The following is a 19,529-nucleotide window of genomic DNA, read 5'->3' on the forward strand; positions in this document are numbered from 1 at the left end:
TTGAGGACAATGAGTTGGGCGTGTTCTTGGGAAGCTTGACTGTTTGATTTAGCTTGATTTACTTGCAATTCCTCACTGGTACTTAAGATTATTAAGGCTGTGTTGTTGGCTTAATGGCTTTACTTAGATTGGACAGTGTACAGCAGTGGCTCTCAAAGTGGGGTCGGGGGACCCCCAGGGGCCCTTGAAGGGGTTCCGGAGGGGTCGCCACTCCCCACGTAAACGACTGATAATTGGGGACGAAATGGATGGGTCTACAGGTCTGTAAATGCCTCTGAGAGTGTGCAAATGGAACCAAATGGACCCTTAGGTCTGAACTCTGAGAGTGTACAAATGGTCTTGGAACATATTTTGTACACTCTCACAGCTCTGGGGGTCCAGACCTGTAGTTTTTTCCAGATGTGCGACGCATTAAAAAACTAAATGCTACAGTTGGAGGCCATCGATATTGTCCTTTTCTTTTTGCTGTGGTTTGCGTGATCTGCGCAAAAGGACAGTTAACCCATTTTGGGCGGGAACCCCTTTTGGTGTTTTAAACATTGTTATAATTTAGCTATTGAAAAATAGCAGATCTACAAGCTCATAGCGCGCCACCGAGTGGCGCGCTACGAGCTTGTAGGTCTGCTATTTTTGAAAAATCGTGAAAATATTTATTTCAGAAAACTGGAGGATTTAGAAGGATTTTTTTAAATTTTGAGGTCAGGCCTAAATGGGTCAAATGATAAGGGACAATATCGGTGGCACCCAACTGTACTTCCTCACATTTCACTTTGGTTTTAAGGGGAGAATGCAGAACTTGGAATGCAGTCTGTGATTTCATATTAAACATGAAATGTATTTTTGCCCTAAACCATTCAAAGCTGTACGGACCAAAAACCTATAAAAATAGTTCAACTAGCCGATCTATACAAGCTCACAATCAATTATTTGACACATAGTCCATAAGTAATTATGCCAATCTGTCTAACAGTAGAATGTCTATACAATTAAACTATGAGTATACACTATAGAGTGCTACACGTATGTCTACATAAAAAAATGATATCCAAATTACATAAGTTGATCCTTTTCATGAGCCTGTAAGGTCTTCGAGGCTAGGGTAAGTGCTACGGACTAAGATGGAGTCTGAAGAGGTGAGTTTTCATCGTACGGCGGAAGATTGGGAGTGAGTCTGCAGTTTTGATTGCAATGAGAAGTTCATTCCATAGTTTTTGAGCCAGAAGGGATAAGTCTGGGACGTGTGTCCTGGCTTTTTTTTAGTGAATGTTCTGCCAGCTTCCCTGTGTTGGCTGATCTGAGCGCGGGAGGGTTTATCGCCATACCTTTGGATGCTTTGAAGGCCAGCACTAGAGTTTTGTACTCTAGTGCAAGTCAATTTTGAATTATGGACATTGCACTGAACAAAACATTTGAGTACTTTTTTCCACCACTGCCAAATAAATCTTTCCCTCAGCCTGCCCGGGTTCGAATGCCGCCTGAGGCCCATCATCGTCCGTCCATCCCCCCCCCCCTCTCTGTCTCTCTCTCCTCATGCACCGTCACACTGTCAAATGATGCGGAAAACAACGACAAAAACAGAGCCGTTAACCTTGAGAGATGTCACTGACTAAATTAAAGTGCTGAGTCGCGTGCGCGTAATAAACCACATCGAAAACAATGTCCATATGATAAAATAAGGGCAAATTATAGATGCTGGCGTTACCTTATAGCTTCAGTCTTGAGCGAGTATAATAAATCAAGTTTATGCAAGACAAGCGGCAAATGTAATCACATATTCAATGTGATTTATTATTATTTGTGTACTTACATGAAGGTTTGGACACTATACACTCCATCTAACTTACTTGGCGCTCACTGCTTGAAATCTATCAACAGTGGTGGAAAAAGTACTCAGTACTTTTTACTTAATAAAAGTATTAATACTGAAATATAGAAATACTCTGTTGCAAGTAAAAGTCCAGAATGCAAGTGCAAAAGTATTGGTATCAAAATGTACTCAATGTACCAAACGTAGAAACTAGAAAGTACTCACTATGGAAAATGTTGGGAAAATAGCAGATTTTCAAATGGGAAAAATGTAATATAAGTGGGTAATGTATGTAATAATAGCAATCTACAAAGTAACTACGTTTTCAAATAAATGTAGTGGAGTAAAAGTACAACATTTGCCTCTGAGATGTAGTGGAGTAGAAGTAAAAGTATTGGAAATTGGAAATACTCAAGTAAAGTACATACAAATACCTCAACATTGTACTTAAGTACAGTACTTGAGTACATGTACTTAGTTACTTTCCACCACTGTTACTTGTACTCTATCAGACGAGAGACGCTGCATGGTGCAGTCTAAAGCAAAGTGGAGCGGAGGCCCATGGCTGCTACAGTGGACAACAGAGCCCTCTAGTGTCGGCTCGGCAGAATGACACTTGGCTGGAGTTGCATCTCTCATCAGCACCAATTAGATGTAATCACAGTTGAACACTACTGATTAAAACTATTTCGTGGGGGGAACCGTGATGGCTCCCTTCCCATACCGATATGACACATTTCACAGACAGATTAATTTTATGTGAGAGTCGGCGCCAGCATTTTAATGAATTGTATTTCTATAGCGCTTTTCCAAGTGCTCAAAGCGCTTTACAATGGTTCATTCATTCATACATTGGGAGGTGAAGCAGCGAACAGTCAACGTCAGCGTCCTCAGTCCCACATTCACACACCGATGGTGGCGAGCTCAAAGCCTCACACCGACCAACTCATTGGAGGCAATGTAGGGTTCAGTGTCTTGCCCAAGGACACTTCGACGGGATCCTATGGTAATTCCGACGGATCATTAGTCCGACATGCGGAAACAACGGTCGGACTAGCGCTCGAACATGCAGGTGTGAGAGGTAGGTTGTCGGTCTAATGACCAATGACCGTCTGACCAATAATAGTGGCGGAACTAAAGCCTGTAGCACACTTCGACATGTGGACAGGAGGAGCCTGGATTCGAACGGCCGACCCAGGGATCATTGGACCACCTGCTCCTACCTCCTGAGCCACAGCCGCCCCTATCATTTTTCCATAACCGTCGTTGTTGATGGGGGCTGATTCGGGAATCATGACATGTTGCCATCTGTTAATTCTATCAGTGTGCAAGTTTAAGAGTTCACATTCACAATCAGGTCATTCACAACACCTAAAAAAAGAAATGCTTTCTATACGAAGACATGTTTGATTGAGAGTCTGTCACATGCCAAAACCTTGTGCAGCAGTAGGCTGTGGGAGAAGCAAACCACTTAGGAGACCATTTGTAGGATTTGTGTACCATTCCGACCCTAGCGGCTCCATTTGGGATCGACTATCATCCTAAATTAACAATGTTGCTATCCAGCGCAGTTCATTAATTTATGACATGGAAGGCAGGATGTTCATTATATCAATTTTCCCTGGACCCCCCCCCCCCATCATTCATTCTATAACAGCTAAATTAATTCATGCTCCTTGAAATCAGCTGTCTCTCCACGTCAGCTCTCTTCATTCTCATGCTACAACTATGCTATCTCATTCACGCCCACATTCAGGCAAACCAGGCAGTCTTTTTAAGCGGCCTCAGTCCACTGTTCAGTGCTCATTCTACATGCTTAGCTGTCAAAGCAGGTATCTGTCGGCGTGAAATTTCCCCCACCTCCCCATTATGTTATACTTTAGCTATTGAAAAATAGCAGATCTACAAGCTCATAGCGCGGCACCGAGTGCCGCGCTACGAGCTTGTAGATCTGCTATTTTTTTTAAATCGTGAAAATGTGGCGCAAATCGTTGAATATATATTCTTTCAGAGCGAACGTTTTTAACTCAAATCTTTTCTACTGAGGGGATTCCTGCCTGGAACAACATATTTTCGGATGGGGGTCAGCGGCCAATTACATATAATTTTTGGGGTCCTTGACATGAAATATTGAGCACTACTGATACAGAAACATAGGTATTTCAGAAAACTGTTAAATTTCAACGTCAGGCCTAAATCGAAAGTTTCATCCGTTATTAGGATGATTATTGGATACTATTGATCGTACAGTATATGCATCATGAAATTATAATCTGTAATTGACAAAATCATTGTATCTCGTGCTCTGCTCTGGGGGGGTTGTTGTTGATATCAGAGCTGTGTCTTGGTGTACAGGCAATGTGTAATATCACATGAGCAGAACCACACCGCCAAACAAAATGCCATAACTTTGCAATAAATGGTTATGGTCAATCCTGAGCTTTAGTTTCTTAACCAAATAAAGGCCAGGGACGTGGAATTACGTTAATTTCTCCTACCTCCCCCGCCTGCGCCAGAACGCGAAATTACGTCTTTCTTTAATCTAATTTAATCCGTTAATTAATTTATTTTTATTTCTTTTAGTTTTTAACTCGCATGTTAGACAGCGTCCACACGGATCCGACACGCACGCGATTGTGCGCACGCTTAATAGTCCTTATTTTCTTCAAAATGAGACAAACTGCCATCTTTGAGAGCTTATAAAAAACTCTTAAGAAACGCTAAGAAAGTGAAAGCAATCCACGGCGATGCATCCCCTGTAATGAGAATTTGGATCCAACATGGACGGCTATCACATCCGGGGGGCAGGCGGAAGTGCCTGCCCCTGGATGTAAGCTCATAGCGTTCTGTAAGCTCATAGCGCGGATTTCTTTGGTACTGCATGGCGCCACGTTGTGGATTATAGTGGTGGGGCACAAAGTGTTAATGAACTAACGTTCTGTGCGTATGTGTGTGTGTGTGTGTGTGTGTGTGTGTGTGTGTGTGTGTGTGTGACCAGGTGACCTGCTTGGCTGTCCGTACCGTCACACTCGAGTCGGCGCCCCTTGGGACTTGATCCTTTTCTTTTCACGTGACCACGCCCCTTCCTTCACATCCAATCCCGCGACATGGAACCCATCAAGGTCCAATCATCTGAGGGCGGCCTGAACGTCACCCTCACCATCAGACTCCTGATGCATGGCAAGGTACAGTACACGCACACGCACACGCACACGCACGCACTCACGCACACACTTATGTGCAACTCTGACAGGGTACGAATGTAACGGACCAAGAGGACCCGAAAGGGTCTATTTGATTACATTTGGAACTGTTCACAGATAATTTAAAAAAAGAAACAGTAAAAACACACGTATGTACTGTACACTCTCAGAGTTACAGACCCATAAGGGTCCATTTGGTTACAAACTATCATTTAGCTGGGGACCCCCTGGAACTGCCTCAAGGACCCCTGGGGGTCCCCAGACCCCACTTTGGGAACCACTGCTGTAGTGTAGATAGGTGAGTGCTGTCCATGGTCCTGAAGCTATAGTTATGTACTGTAGTGTAGATAGGTGAGTGCTGTCCATGGTCCTGAAGCTATAGTTATGTACTGTAGTGTACATAGGTGAGTGCTGTCCATGGTCCTGAAGCTATAGTTATGTACTGTAGTGTAGATAGGTGAGTGCTGTCCATGGTCCTGAAGCTATAGTTATGTACTGTAGTGTAGATAGGTGAGTGCTGTCCATGGTGCTGAAGCTATAGTTATGTACTGTAGTGTAGATAGGTGAGTGCTGTCCATGGTGCTGAAGCTATAGTTATGTACTGTAGTGTAGATAGGGGAGTGCTGTCCATGGTGCTGAAGCTAGTTATGTACTGCAGGGGTTCCCACACTTTTTCATGTCAAGGACCCCCAAATTGACACTAATTAGCCCGCGGACCCCCATTTGAAGAGCTATGCCATAAGAGACGATTTATATTGGTTCCATTTGTACACTCAGAGTTAAATTAACATTGATTTTACAATATAAATTGGGGGTCCCAGAGATAGAAATGCCATTAAATGGGGGTCCGTAGACTAATGCATGTCAAACTGGGTGGGGGTCCTTGAAATGAAAAAGTTTTAAAAATCACTATTAGAGCCATAAAAATCTTCTCTTTTGGGGGTACTTGGCATATATTTTCTAATGGGGGACCGCGGGCTAATGAGTGTTATTTGGGGGGTCCTTGACATGAAATAGTTTGGGAACCACTGGCTTACACTTACACTACCTTTAAGCCACTGCATGTGCCAAAGAAAATAAGGTGGAGGTTCGTCGCGATAACGTCCTCGCTGTCCCGCGACCGGGGCCAATTTACCTGTCAGAAGAGAATCAATGCAATAAATGTGACCCTGCTTTTCTCATTCCCTGCGGGCGTGTTGTACTCACGCTTGGTCTTGTTCTCCTTCCGCAGGAGGTCGGGAGCATAATTGGAAAGGTACGTATCACCGGCGTGAACAAAACAAAACACCCCCGACAATGGAAAAGGACATCTTCGCTGTGACACATGCAGCGGCTATGCAAGGTTTCATTGATTTTCTTTTCCTTTTTCAGAAGGGAGAAACGGTGAAGAAAATGCGTGAGGAAGTAAGATTTTTTTTTCTCTCTCGTTTTGATTGATTGAATGCTTTATTAGTCAGGAATGTAAACATCACGTGGTACAGTAAAAGGATAACACAAAAATAAGTTGTGTGGACTCGTTTCCATTGTGGCCCTATGTAGTCAATTCATCGACATAGTGAATTAATACAATAATACATGTCATCAACAAATACACACTATATGCACAAACAACATGGGAGAATTACATTTCACTCCCCTTTTGGTCTCAGGTGTTGTTTTTGTTTGTTTGTTTGTTTGTTTGTTTTTTCAGGCCAAGTAAAGTTGCTCTGCATTATAAATTAGCTTATCCACATGACCTGTTCCAAGTTTTCTCTTCATTTATTTCTTAATAAAGTCTTAATAATAAAGTATTTCCATTTTCCCATGATGCAGAGCGGTGCCCGCATCAACATCTCGGAGGGGAACTGTCCCGAACGCATCGTCACCATCACAGGGCCGACGGACGCCATCTTCAAGGCCTTCGCCATGATCGCCTACAAGTTTGAGGAGGTACAGGACCTTTAACACAATCAGCGCCGGGATTTCTTTCAAAATAGAAACTCGGGGTGCCGGGAAGATATGGCCACTTTTACTCTGTAAGCCCAGAAGGGGGGGGGCCCTTCTGTTCCGGACAAAAACTGGGAGACATATTTTTGCTTGCTTACCTCGCTAAGATTATGATAAAGTCGCCGATGATCACTCGCTTCATATTTTGAACGAGAGGCATGTTGAAGTCAGAAGTGAAGAGCTTAGTATATCCATCTGGTCAAAACCACGGAGAGCTCCTTAGATTACGCGAGGCGAGCCTTTCTTTGTGAACAGTAAACAATGCAGTTCTTCATTGTGTCCCATCGCGACGCACTGCGAGCTTGTAGATCTGCTATTTTCCAATGGCCAGAATGTATGATTTCTAATGATTTGTATGATTTCTAATCAAAATCGCCAAAGTAATAGTAACTAATAGTAACTAAAGTTTTCAAATAATCGGAAAGTGAAAGTACAATATTTGGCTCTGATATGCGTTGGAGTAGAAAAGTATTGGATATTGGAAATACTCAAGTAAACACATTTACAAATAGGTAATTTCGGATATTCTTCTGTGGAGACTACTACTGCCCATCAAGAGGAACAAGACCTCTCACATTTCCAGATGTTCTGAGTAGGGACACAGGACTGACTGTGAATGAACTTGTTGTGGCAATGAGCAACAGAGACCAGTGGAAGCAGCTTGTGTCGCAGATCTGTTCCTACCCGGAAGGAGGAGTGAAATCGCCTCATGTGCCTTTGAGCAACTTAATGCAAGTGGATGGGAGGAGAAATCCGGTGACGTCTCTATTAATCTATACTCTAAGGTCTGAGCAAGGCTTGATGTGTTTGGTGATCTCCCCTCAGGACATAATCAACTCCATGAGCAACAGTCCGGCCACGAGCAAACCCCCCGTCACCCTGAGGCTCGTCGTCCCAGCCAGCCAGTGTGGCTCGCTCATCGGCAAAGGGGGCTCCAAAATCAAAGAAATGAGAGAGGTGGGTCTTGGTTTTTTTGTTGGTGAAATCAAATGTGGCTGTGTTGTTGAGCCTTTTCAGGAAGTGTCGAGCTCTTTGTGGAAGGGTCTCATTCAAAAATAATAATATTAATAATAGAATACGCCATCCCTTAGTAGAGGTGCTGGGTTGGAAAGTGACAGCAGAAAAAAACAAGAATAAACCCACACACTCATCTGCTCCAATATAATTTATTGACGACATGATGTCGTCAATAAATTATACTGGAGCAGATGAGTTTGCAGGTTTATTCTTCTTTTTCTAAAGGTCTCATTCAATGCCAACCACAACAACATGGAATTTTGCACCAGAGTTCGACGCAGTGTGAACTTATACAACTGTGAACATTTTAAGGCAAAACGACATTGAGAAGCATGACAGCTGCCGTGTCCTACTTGATTATACTACAGTGTCACACAAAAGCATCAAAAGTGGCAGATCAAGTCTGGCAGTGTGCCGCGGGTTCGACTCCCGATCCCGACGGACTTTACTGCATGTCACCCCCCATCTCTATCCCCATTTCCTGTCAGCCTACTGTCTGTCTCTCCATAAAAAATATAAAATAAAGGCGAAAGCCACAAAAAAAAATGTTTAAAAGTGGCAGATCCACCATTCGAGCTTGCTACGTTCGCTACTTTTGGGGCGGAAGTGGCTCAGGGGTAGAGTGACCGGATGGCAACCGCAAGGTTGCCAGTTCGAACCCGGGCTCCCCCAGAGTTAGTGTCGAAGTGTCCTTGAGCAAGAACCCCTAATTGCAGTTGAAGATGTTAAAATAAATCTTATTGTAAATGTCCTTCTTGCCCCAAAAAAATAACGTTAATAAAAGATTAGTGGAGATAAGATTAGTGGAGATACGTATGTGGCCTAATGGGAGTCATTTGACACTGATCGGTGCAGCCGTCTGTGTAAGATTAGACATGCAGACAGGGAGACCCTCTCATAGACAAACAGACTCCTCCAGATCGCTATAGTTACAACGTCCTATCAATGCATGCATTTTACTACAAGCCGCTATCAAAATTACCCCCAAGAGATCCTTAAAAGTTATATCTCACTCTTGCAGGCTTATCTTATCATGGTTGCATCGACCTTGCTTGTGACGCAGCAGGCAATACATCATATTTTTAGGGGGAAATGGGAATGCCTAATGATCAGAATGTACTCCGCTTGAAGTACCGAATGAAAGACTTGATCTGACATGGAACTTGGGTTTTGTCAGGTCAATCCTTTATTCCCTACTCTCGTATCGCAAACGCCTTTTGAAAATAGCAGTTCTACAAGCCCACAATGTTCCGCGATGCGACGCATTGTGAGCTTGTAGATCGGCTACTTTCAAATGGCCGAAATGTACAGTATATAGGGCTGAAGTGGTGAATGTATGTTTTGTAACTAGTAATTAGAATCTACAAAGTAACTAAAGTTTTCAAATACATGTAGTGGAGTAAAAGTACAATATTTGGCTCTGAGATGTAGTGGAGTATAAGCAAAGGTATTGGAAATACTCAAGTCAAGTACAAATACCTCAAAATTGTATACTACCGGTAAGTACAGTACTTAAGTAAATGTACTTACAGTAGTTACTTCCCACCACTGTTTGATACATTACATTTGCAATGGATTCTTCTTGGTGTTACTGTGCGTGTTGTGAGTCATAATGCTCTAACCTCCTCTCCTCTGCCCGTCCGTCCGTCCGTCCATCCAGTCGACAGGCGCTCAGGTCCAGGTTGCAGGCGACATGCTGCCTAACTCCACGGAGCGTGCGGTCACCATCTCGGGGGCCCCAGAAGCCATCATCCAGTGTGTCAAACAGATATGTGTGGTGATGCTGGAGGTACGTTTCTTTTGGACAGGGGGCGTGCTAAGATAAGAATCAAAGAAAAGAAGATGGAAAAACAACATTCACTCTATTGTCACTTAGATGCAATGTTTCGGTACGTACATGTGGAAAAACCTACGCTGAGAATACAGCCGAAATACAATTACTACAATAAAACATAAAAAAAACTAGAATAACAGCCAAAGAAAGTGCAGAGAGAGTTATTGCACATTCACATGTCGCTGTCATTTAACAGTCTGATTGAAAAAATAAAAACTTCCTGTGCGCGTGCGTGCGTGCGTGCGTGCGTCCAAAACCTTTCCACTGAAACATGCACAGCTGATTATTACACTCTAATCAGCTGTGCATGATCACGTGACCTCAAATACAACAGACGCCCTCTTTCGGCTCCTGTAACTCCAGAAGAGGCATGCTTCCGTGGCGCACAATGGAAGGTCAATCAAAGGCAATGTAAAAATGTGTGTTTTCTCATCATGCCAATAAAGTTCCTTTGGATTGTATTTATAAATCCTGGAAAAGACTGCTATTGGCCAGTAGTCAACTTGAGTGGCAGCGAGTATGCGTGTCTTCCGCAGTTCCGCTTGACTTCCCTGCCTTAGTGTGCGATACAGGTCGCTCCAATGAACTGCAGCGGCCAATGAGGTCGCTCCAGTGAACTGCAGTGGCCAATGAGGTCGCTCCAATGAACTGCAGCGGCCAATGAGGCGTCTAGGTTTTTAAAACTATGAAATGCAAGGCCTCAAACGAGGCGAGGCGTTGTGAGCTTGTAGATCGACTATTGTAAAAGTAATTAAATTACATAACTTTAGAAATATGCAGATACTCTGCATACACTTATGCCGTATGTTGGTTTGTTTACTGTTGAGTGATAATTTGGGAACCACTTGTGCAGGTTTTAACATTGTATGTGATGTACTGCAGTCAGTGTGTGTGTGTGTGTGTGTGTGTGTGTGTGTGTCACTCACAAGTTCTCCGAAAGTCACTGACCCTGTGTAACGCTCACTTCTGTTCACCTCTTACTCTCTTCTTTCTTTCCTTAAAAACTCACTCACTTTTTTCTTCTCTTGTTCCCCCTCTTACTTCTTATCGTTTTAATTTCCCTCTATCGTTTTGTTCTTCTGGCACGTACTTTTTTTTAACGCAACACCTAATTTACGTTCCGTCCTACGAAGGCGTCGCTCGCGGAAATACCGCATTTACAAGCCCGCCGCAAGGCATCGCACTTGCTTGTAAATCGCCTATTCCCGGCAACGCGCAACACCGGCGTTCGGTGAAGCATGAATCAGGCTTAACAACACTTCTTCTCCACGTCTCTTTACCGACCGACCCACCCCACCCTCGCCCCCCTTCGCACTTCTGTTCACCTCTTAAGGCCTATTCATAGTCCCGGTTTCGGTGAAGAGGTGACCACAAAAAACTTCAACATAACGTCACACCGCGGTATAGTCACCGCTCACACAACACAACACATCTCTGTTTTTACTAAACCACCGTTTCGGTGGTCACCACTTCACCAAAAACTGGACTATGAATATAGGCCTTTATTCTCTTCTTTCTTTCCTTAAAAACTCACTCACTTTTTTCTTCTCTTGTTCCCTCCTCTCACTACCGTTTTAATTTCCACCCCGCCTCTGCTCTGCTCCCGTCCCCCACAACCCCCCCCCGTCCCCCACCAGTCCCCACCGAAAGGTGCCACCATCCCCTACCGTCCCAAGCCAGCCTCCACCCCTGTCATTTTTTCAGGTGGCCAGGTACGGGCCGATCCGCTGGGGGCTTCCACGGCGAACCTCAGCCTCCTACTGCAGCACCAGCCACTGCCTGTTAGTGTCTCAATGTGCAGGTTTTGGAACACTTACCCTCCCTCACCCCCTCTCCCCGGTTCTGTACTCACTCACTACCTCGCTGCTGTTAGTGTCACCGTCACGGCAAGCTTTTTAAGGTTTTCTGAGCTCAATTGCACCCAAATAAACTCAACTTTTAACATGTCTGTTCAAAACAAGTGCTCTGATTTTCCTGTGGACTGTAAATCCCATATGACATTACAATTTGCCAGCAGATACTGTTGAGGCCTTTTTTGCCTGATTGCATTGCAGCTCAAAAGGCTTCAGAACACACAGAGAAACCCCCCAGGCCACAGAAAATCCACTGAATGTTCAAAGTTCCAGGTTGTGTGGGTGTAATTGAGGTTATAAAAACGAAAAATAAATGTCATGGCCGGCGTGCGCCTGATGGAGGGGAAAGGAACTGGTCAGAATAACGTGTTCCTTCCACACGCTACGTCCGGCCGGGGAAACTCCCCCGTCAGGTGAAAAGAAGCAGCTTGGACTCCTCATGCATAGAAGGAAGCATGAGTAATAATATAATTGACACTGGGTGAAATAATGGGTTGCAAAATCGTGGGATAAAAATAAAAATAAAAAATAAAATGAATGTCATGAAACCTTTAAAGGAGCATTCCACTCATTTTCAACATTTTACTATGTCATTAATGTACCTTAGAGCTGTTGTGTGGAAATAATAAAAAGTCCCCCCGATTCTGTGTTTCCTAGAACTAGAGGTCTGAAAAAAATCATTAACATGGTGAAACACATCTTGATGATGTCATCAAGATGCGTTTCACCATGTTAATGATTTTTTTCATAATTACATTTCTAGGAAATACAGAATGGGGGGACTTTTTTATTATTTCCACACAACAGCTCTAAGGTGTATTAATGACATAGTCAAATGTTGAAAATGGGTGGTTTTCCCCTTTAAACACTTTAGTTTAGCCAAATTCCAATAGGCTACAAATACCTCAAAACTGTACAGTACTTAAGTAAATGTACTTAGTTACATAACTTACTTCACACCACTGTCTAGATGTTCATACAAAGTAGTGTAACTATGACGAATGAGCTTCGACATAGCATAATATGACCATAATAATATCTCTCTCTCTCTCCCGTTCACAGGGATACACCATCCAAGGACAATATGCCATCCCTCATCCTGACGTGAGTGTTAAAGAGAGCCACGAGGAAGCCCTCTCTCTCTCTCTCTCTCTCTCTCTGTTGTCTAACATTTACACTCGTTCCCATCCTATTAATATTGATATCATCGGGGCCTTTATACAGTATTCCCGCTATAAGAAAACTGCCTGTAGCCTCTATCTGCTATATATAACTCTTGAGATGACTCACTCTCCGCTGCCTCTACCCTCCCTCTGTTTGGCATCCAACGGCACACAGGGGGGAGGGGGCTTGAACCCGGGGCTATGCGCTGAGCGACCGGGGGAAACAAGGCAAGGATAATGAAAGACGCGTAGAGTCAGGGATATTCTTTCTATTATCAACACACAGCGAGGGAATTACAGGGATAGCTATAGGGCATTTTATTAGCCAGGGATTGTATTAACACGCAACCTTCACCCAAAGCTCAGTGGCTTGTGGTTAGAGTGTCCGCCCTGCATGGGACTGGGAGGTCCTCACAAAAAATGCCGGGACAACGCTCCACACGTCCCAAACTCTTCTCCCTTCTGGCTCCAAAACTGTGGAATGCACTTCCCGTTGCAGTCAGAACTGCAGCATCACTCCCAATCTTCTGCCGTAGTCTGAAAACCCACCTTTTCAGACTCCATCATGGCCCATAGCACTTACCCTACCCCCTTAGAAGGAACTTTTGTAGCATGTTATGTAGACAGCACTATAATTGCATTGTATGTAGTCATAGCACTTCACATATATACTACATGTATAGCATAGTATAGTATATATGTATAGTTTATATGTATAGTTTCATTATAGATATTCCACTGTTACTTTCTTAGCTTACGCATGTTTCATGATAAATACTTTTTATATACGTGATGTATTGCCATGCTTTTTGTTCTTGCTTAGTGTAAATTGCTCTGGATTAAGGGCGTCTGCTGAATGCCTAAATTGTAAATTGTAAATTGAGGTCGGGGTTTGATCCCCGGCCGAGTCATACCAAAGACTCCTGCTTCCCTGCTTGGCACTCGGCATCAAGGGTTAGATTGGGGGCAAGTCCCTGTGACATGCTAGCGTCATGTCCAGGGGGTGGTGTCCTTGTACATCATGTCCAGAGGGTGTTTTTCTTTTTTTTGTATCCTTTATTTACCCAGGGTAGTAGCTGAGCACAAGTGCTCATTTTCAGCAACGCCCTGCACATAGAGACACACAGACAGACACACACATTAAAACCTGGGAGCTGACCAGTACAACCACAGTCTTATACTGTTGGCCACTAAGCAGCTCCACTGGAGCAGTTGGGGATTCAGTGCCTTGCTCAAGGGCACTTCAGTGGTGTTGGGTGAGTGATGACAATCACTTCCCGACCCAGATTTTTCCTGCCCGTCCGGGGAATCGAACCGGCAACCTTTTGGCAACAAGGGCGCTCCTCTAACCCTTGTACACCAAGCTGCCTCACGCTACAGAAACATGAGGCTCCTGCCACTATGGGCCTCATGGCTCGGCAAAGGCTTACTACTAAATATAAGTCCATACAAAGTTTATATTCACCTCTTCCTCTCTCTTCTTTCCTGTTCCTCTCTCTCTCTCTCTTGGTTCTCCTTCAACCTGTCTTGTGCTGTTACTTTTCCTCGGATCTACTTACCGTACTCTGGTAGTGTTTCTGAGTGAGAACCGACCTGTGTGTATGCGTGTGTGTGTGTGTATGTGTATCAGTGTGTATGCGTGCCCATGCGTATGTGCTCGCGAGCGTGTGTGTGTGTGTGTGTGTGTGTGCGCGCACGCGTGCGTGTACCTTTTGTTTTAACGATGAGCTCATAGCGCTACTGCTGTCAACCCCCTTCCTCTCCTCCCCCCCTCAGCAGTTGAGCAAGCTCCACCAGTTGGCTATGCAGCAAACCCCCTTTACCCCCCTTGGACAGACCACCCCTGCCTTCCCTGGTACGTACCTCTCTTCCACCACCACCACCTACACAACCACCACCCTCTCTTACCGAAGCTCCTCTCTTCTCGTTTTTACCCGACTATAGAGACATACACACTCTCTTCCTCCTTTTTATTTCAGCTGGCTCTGTCTCTCTGTCTCTGTCTCTCTCTCTGCCGACAGAGTTTCCTTCCAAATTGAGTTAATCCAAGGCCCCGCCCCTTTCCACCAAAATGACTTTGGTTCTAGAACCATGCAGTGCCGTTCCAACATTTTTGGAACCGGCTTGGTGCTTTCTATAGCGAACAGCCCGTTGAACCGGTCCGGCTTCCGTCGCAGAGCCGTATGTGGGCCGTTGCACAACACAGACGGAAGTAAACAGTAGCCACGTGTTTAGACTACCTGCTGCGAGCGTTTGTGCCCTTATTGCAGATGGCATTATGTTTACTATTCCGTCTTCCAACCTACTGCTGACACGCAAGTAGTATGTCGTCACGGTTCACAAGATTAACCACCAATTTTGTGGTTCCCGTTCTGAATTCTTACAAATTTTCAGTCGAAACACTCGCGGGAAGACAGAAGAGAACCGGTCGAAAAGGTGCCTATAAGAGCGAAAGCATCATGTCAGTGATGAGGCACATTTCTACCGACGACATCCTCTATTTTGTGGGGAAGTTAGCAGTGCTGTAGTCTTCATTTTTTCAGTCTTTATTTAACCAGTAAAAACACATTGAGACTGTGTCTCTTTTTCAAGTGGGAACTGGCCAAGCGGCAGAATACATAATTACACTTTCAATTACACTTACTTTTAAATCCATGAACAATACCTCCAGAAGCCTATAGAATATATACAACAATACTCCAAAATAGTACACTAACAATAACCGGGTACAAGAAAAAGTCTACAGAGCATGCGAAAATGATTAGTGCATGCGCACGCATATACGCGCTATATCCGCACTACACCATTGTCTATTGAAGTGAACATTCTCGCTATATGATCTTGCTACCCCCCAGGCTCATCTTCCTGCGTTTTCGGACGGTTAGTAGATGGTACACAAATTTGATACAAATTTAGGCAGAGGGCATACTATAGCCTATACATTCGTAGAACACACTACTGGAAGTTCAGTCAGACATGACTCACGAATAGATTTAACCAATATTTATTATAGAATGAGAATACAAGTGTGCATATAATATTTTATCTTGGCGTTCGGCTCTGCTACTTTTTCCTCCCTGCTCGGCACACTCAAACACCATCATTAAACATTAAGGGCAGGGAGATAGATATACAATAAAACCTACATGGGGAACATAAATAACAGAGCCCACCGGTGGTGCTGGGGTGGCGGTGGGAGCAAACATCACATAACAACCAGGAACCATAGCAGAAGGAAGGCAGGAAGAGCATGCAGTCTAGTGAGCTTAAAGTGGCATTCCACTCATTTTCAACATTTTACTATGTCATTAATATACCTTAGAGCTGTGTGTGGAAATAATAAAAAAGTCCCCCCATTATGCGTTTCCTAGAACTAGAGGTCTGAAAAATTTTGTTTTCATAATTACAGTTCTAGGAAACACAGAATGGGGGGACTTTTTTAATGCCCCTTTTTAAGTAGCCCGCCCAATTGGTCAGCTGACTGCCACATCAGCGAATGACATGTGGGTCTTGCACACACTGAATACACCCACATAGTAAAGCAGCATATTAACCCCTTGAGTATATGTATGCGCCCTTGAGCACGGCATGAACCCCTCGAGTATATCTGACTGAACTAACTTGTATCATTTAAAGCTTAGTTGTTATAGCTAAAAGACTAACACAAAAACGAAATGGACGTAGAGCATGAACTCTTGTCTTCTTCTTCCTACACTTCTTCAAATTCTTCTTCTTCTAAATGTTCTTCATCTTCTTCATCATCTTCTTCTTCTTTTTGTGTTGTTCCTCCTGATGGCCCGTTTGGTGCTCTGTGCCATGTGACATGGCCTTCTGGTGGTGGTCTTCTCTTGTTGACGTTGAGGTTTTCTTATACTTTCCTTTTTGTCATTAATTTTTTTTTTGTCTCCTGTGATTTCTTTTCACTTCTTTATATCTTCAATTAAAAATGTCCCCTTATAGCATCAATTTTGATATGATTTTTTTCATTTTGTTTTCGTGATGCAAATGTCTCAACGATTTTTTTATTTCCTTCAATAAGTAGGAGGTGAGCTGTTATGATCGTCGAGGTCAGGTAGAAACATCAATATGTCCAAAACTGTTTCAGGATAAAATAAATAGAAAAAGTAGCAGATCAAAGCGCATCGCTACATGCCGCGTTTTGAGCTCGCAGATCTGCTATACTTTGCTACTTTGATGCTTTTGTGCAACGCTGTAGTGTGTAGTATAATCACGTAGGGTGTCGTTTGTTTACAAAACAACACAAAAGTTAGAATCTGGAGCTAAGAGTTTTCTGCTCGACGGTGACGATATGCAGTGTGGAGTGAGGTTCTGCTCCGACCGAGTGGTGGACTGCAGCCAAACTGCCCCGGCCGGGGCGCTGTGATGCTATTAGCTAAAAGCCATGAAGAAGAGCCCGTTTGACTTGAAAACACTGCAACCCACGCTGGCCTTTTTTTTGTTTTGTTTTCTCGCCAAAACTCAAGTGCATTAAATGAAATGTGGTCCATCCAACGGTGTGCCAAAACTCTTCTGTCCTCTCTGCTGTCTCTCGCTCTCGCTCTCTCTGCTGTCTCTCTGCTGTCTCTCTCTCTCCCCCACCCCTCTCTTGGTGTGGAGCAGCAGGTTTGGATGCCAGTAACCAGGCCAGTACTCATGAACTCTCCATTCCCAATGATGTGAGTACTTCGTGCTGTTGTTACACACAGCACATTCCGGCAATTTGAAAATAGCTGATCTACAAGCTATTTTCAAAAGATTTGTATACATTTGACTTGAAACTACAACTTGAAACTAGTAATGTCCCGATACACTTTTTTCGTTCCCGATCCGTGTTAGCCGATACCGATACTGAATAAAAAAATGTGTTGTTAATAGCAGACCCCTCACTCAAATGTGCACTTGCAGTTTGGGCAACTCGAAAGCAAACTCCACATGCCCCAACTTTTTATTTACCTGCCAGTGTCAACCTTACCCCTGTATCGGATCGGTGGTTAGACTGGCATATTAGCCGATACCGATATGACCTGATATGTCCAAAAAGCGCCGATACCAATACTTTTCCGATACCGATACAGTATCAGGACATCTCTACTTTACTCAAGTACATTTTGAATTCCGGACTTTTTACTTTTTTTCTCCACATCGCAACATTGATACTTTTACTCAAGTAAAAAACAACATTTGAGTACTTTTTTCCACCACTGCCCATGCACGCTCCCTGACCGCGCTAACGTCCCACCGCCGTTTCCTTCCCAGCTAATAGGCTGCATAATCGGGCGCCAGGGCACCAAAATCAACGAGATCCGCCAGATGTCTGGGGCGCAGATCAAAATTGCTAACGCCATGGAAGGGTCGTCGGAGCGCCAGATCACCATCACGGGAACCCCCGCCAACATCAGCCTGGCACAGTACCTCATCAACGCAAGGTCAGTCACGAGATGTGGTTTTTTGACGGTAAATGTTATAGAAACGGTGCATTTATACGGCGCCTTTATCCAAAGTAGGGATGGGAATTATCCATAAATGAATTAATTGATAATTGTTACGTTTTGATAACCTTATATCGATCGATCACTAGAAGTGAAAGCCCTCACTACCTCCCCATGCAGGTTCCGAGATGTGGCGGCCATGTGGAACGACCCATCTTCCATGACCACATCCTGAGTTCCCTCTATTAACAACAACTGGCTCTCCTGCACGCGGCCCTTTCCATCGACCCGACCAACGGACAGACAACCCCAACCAAGACCTACGGACACTGGCTCTGGCTCTCTGAAAGAAAAACAAAATAAAAACAAAACAAAACAAAGAATACAACCCCACACACACACACACACACACACACACACACACACACACACACACACACACACACACACACACACACACACACACACACACACACACACACACACACACACACACACACACACACACACACACACACACACACACACACACACAAAGACTGTTCCCCGCCACCTTCTTCTACAACAGGAAGGTGGGCGGGGCTACTAGTAGGCAGGCGCCTGTTTCTTTCAGAGGGCCATAAATATGTATAATCTCAGTTGATTAGGTTTCTTTTTTTGTTGTTTTTGTTTAGAGAACTGTTAAAAGCATGTTGAATGTTTATTATGGAAAACAATTGTGTTTCTTTCTTTCTCTCTTTCTTTCTTACTTTCTATCTCTCTCTTTCTTTCTTTCTTTCTTTCTTACTGTCTTTCTTACTTCTCTCTCTCTCTATCTCTGTCAGTGCTGCGTCATAGAACATCAGTAACCATTTTAAAAGTATATTTAAGAAGAAGAAAAAAAAATGTCATTGTTTTAAGATTGACCATTTTGTAGAGCGTAGTTCATCTTATTCTTATCTTATTATCTTGTTAACAGCTGCTCAGTGATGCCATCGGCGGATTGTGTGGTGGGATGTAGCCGACATACACCTTTCTATGAGATTCTTGGGATCTAATATAATGTAATGTATAATTTGGAATTTTACATGCTTTTTGAGTGCGACTCGCATCTTTTGTCTACTTTCAGAATCGTATATATATCCAATATCTAACCTTTTACTCTTTTTTGCTGCATCACATGACCCTTTATAAGCCAGTGGTTCTCAAAGTGGGGGTCCAGGGACCCTCGGGGATTCCAAAACAGAGCCTTTCACAG

At 43.8% G+C, this 19,529-nt stretch overlaps 2 protein-coding genes across 6 annotated transcripts in view; one reads left to right on the forward strand and one right to left on the reverse strand.

The window, feature by feature from the left end:
- LOC306917352 (fibronectin type III domain-containing protein 4-like) overlaps window positions 1–19,529 on the reverse strand; it is a 145,208-nt gene that overhangs the window by 109,738 nt on the left and 15,941 nt on the right. For both annotated transcript variants that reach the window (XM_079495552.1, XM_079495547.1), the window contains exon 2: window positions 9,636–9,829. In XM_079495552.1, coding sequence (XP_079351678.1) covers window positions 9,636–9,669 — 34 coding nt within the window. In that variant the 5' untranslated portion in view covers window positions 9,670–9,829. The remainder of the gene's footprint in view (window positions 1–9,635; window positions 9,830–19,529) is intronic.
- On the forward strand, window positions 4,915–18,527 carry LOC306917349 (poly(rC)-binding protein 3-like; the record flags this gene model as incomplete). 4 transcript variants are annotated; one of them, XM_079495531.1, is made up of 12 exons in its annotated part: window positions 4,915–4,992; window positions 6,242–6,265; window positions 6,382–6,414; window positions 6,823–6,939; window positions 7,822–7,953; window positions 9,674–9,802; window positions 11,485–11,628; window positions 12,763–12,804; window positions 14,640–14,718; window positions 17,481–17,539; window positions 18,120–18,289; window positions 18,473–18,527. In XM_079495531.1, the coding sequence occupies 12 exons, from the start codon at window positions 4,915–4,917 to the stop codon at window positions 18,525–18,527; spliced, it is 1,062 nt and encodes a 353-aa protein (XP_079351657.1). The 4 variants fall into 4 exon arrangements, with proteins under 4 accessions (XP_079351657.1, XP_079351658.1, XP_079351659.1 ...); XM_079495532.1 differs by having other exon boundaries at window positions 17,487–17,539; XM_079495533.1 differs by having other exon boundaries at window positions 14,643–14,718; window positions 17,487–17,539.

This window comes from Electrona antarctica, assembly GCF_951216825.1.
Source record: "Electrona antarctica genome assembly, chromosome: 24".
Taxonomy (NCBI): Eukaryota; Metazoa; Chordata; class Actinopteri; order Myctophiformes; family Myctophidae; genus Electrona; species Electrona antarctica.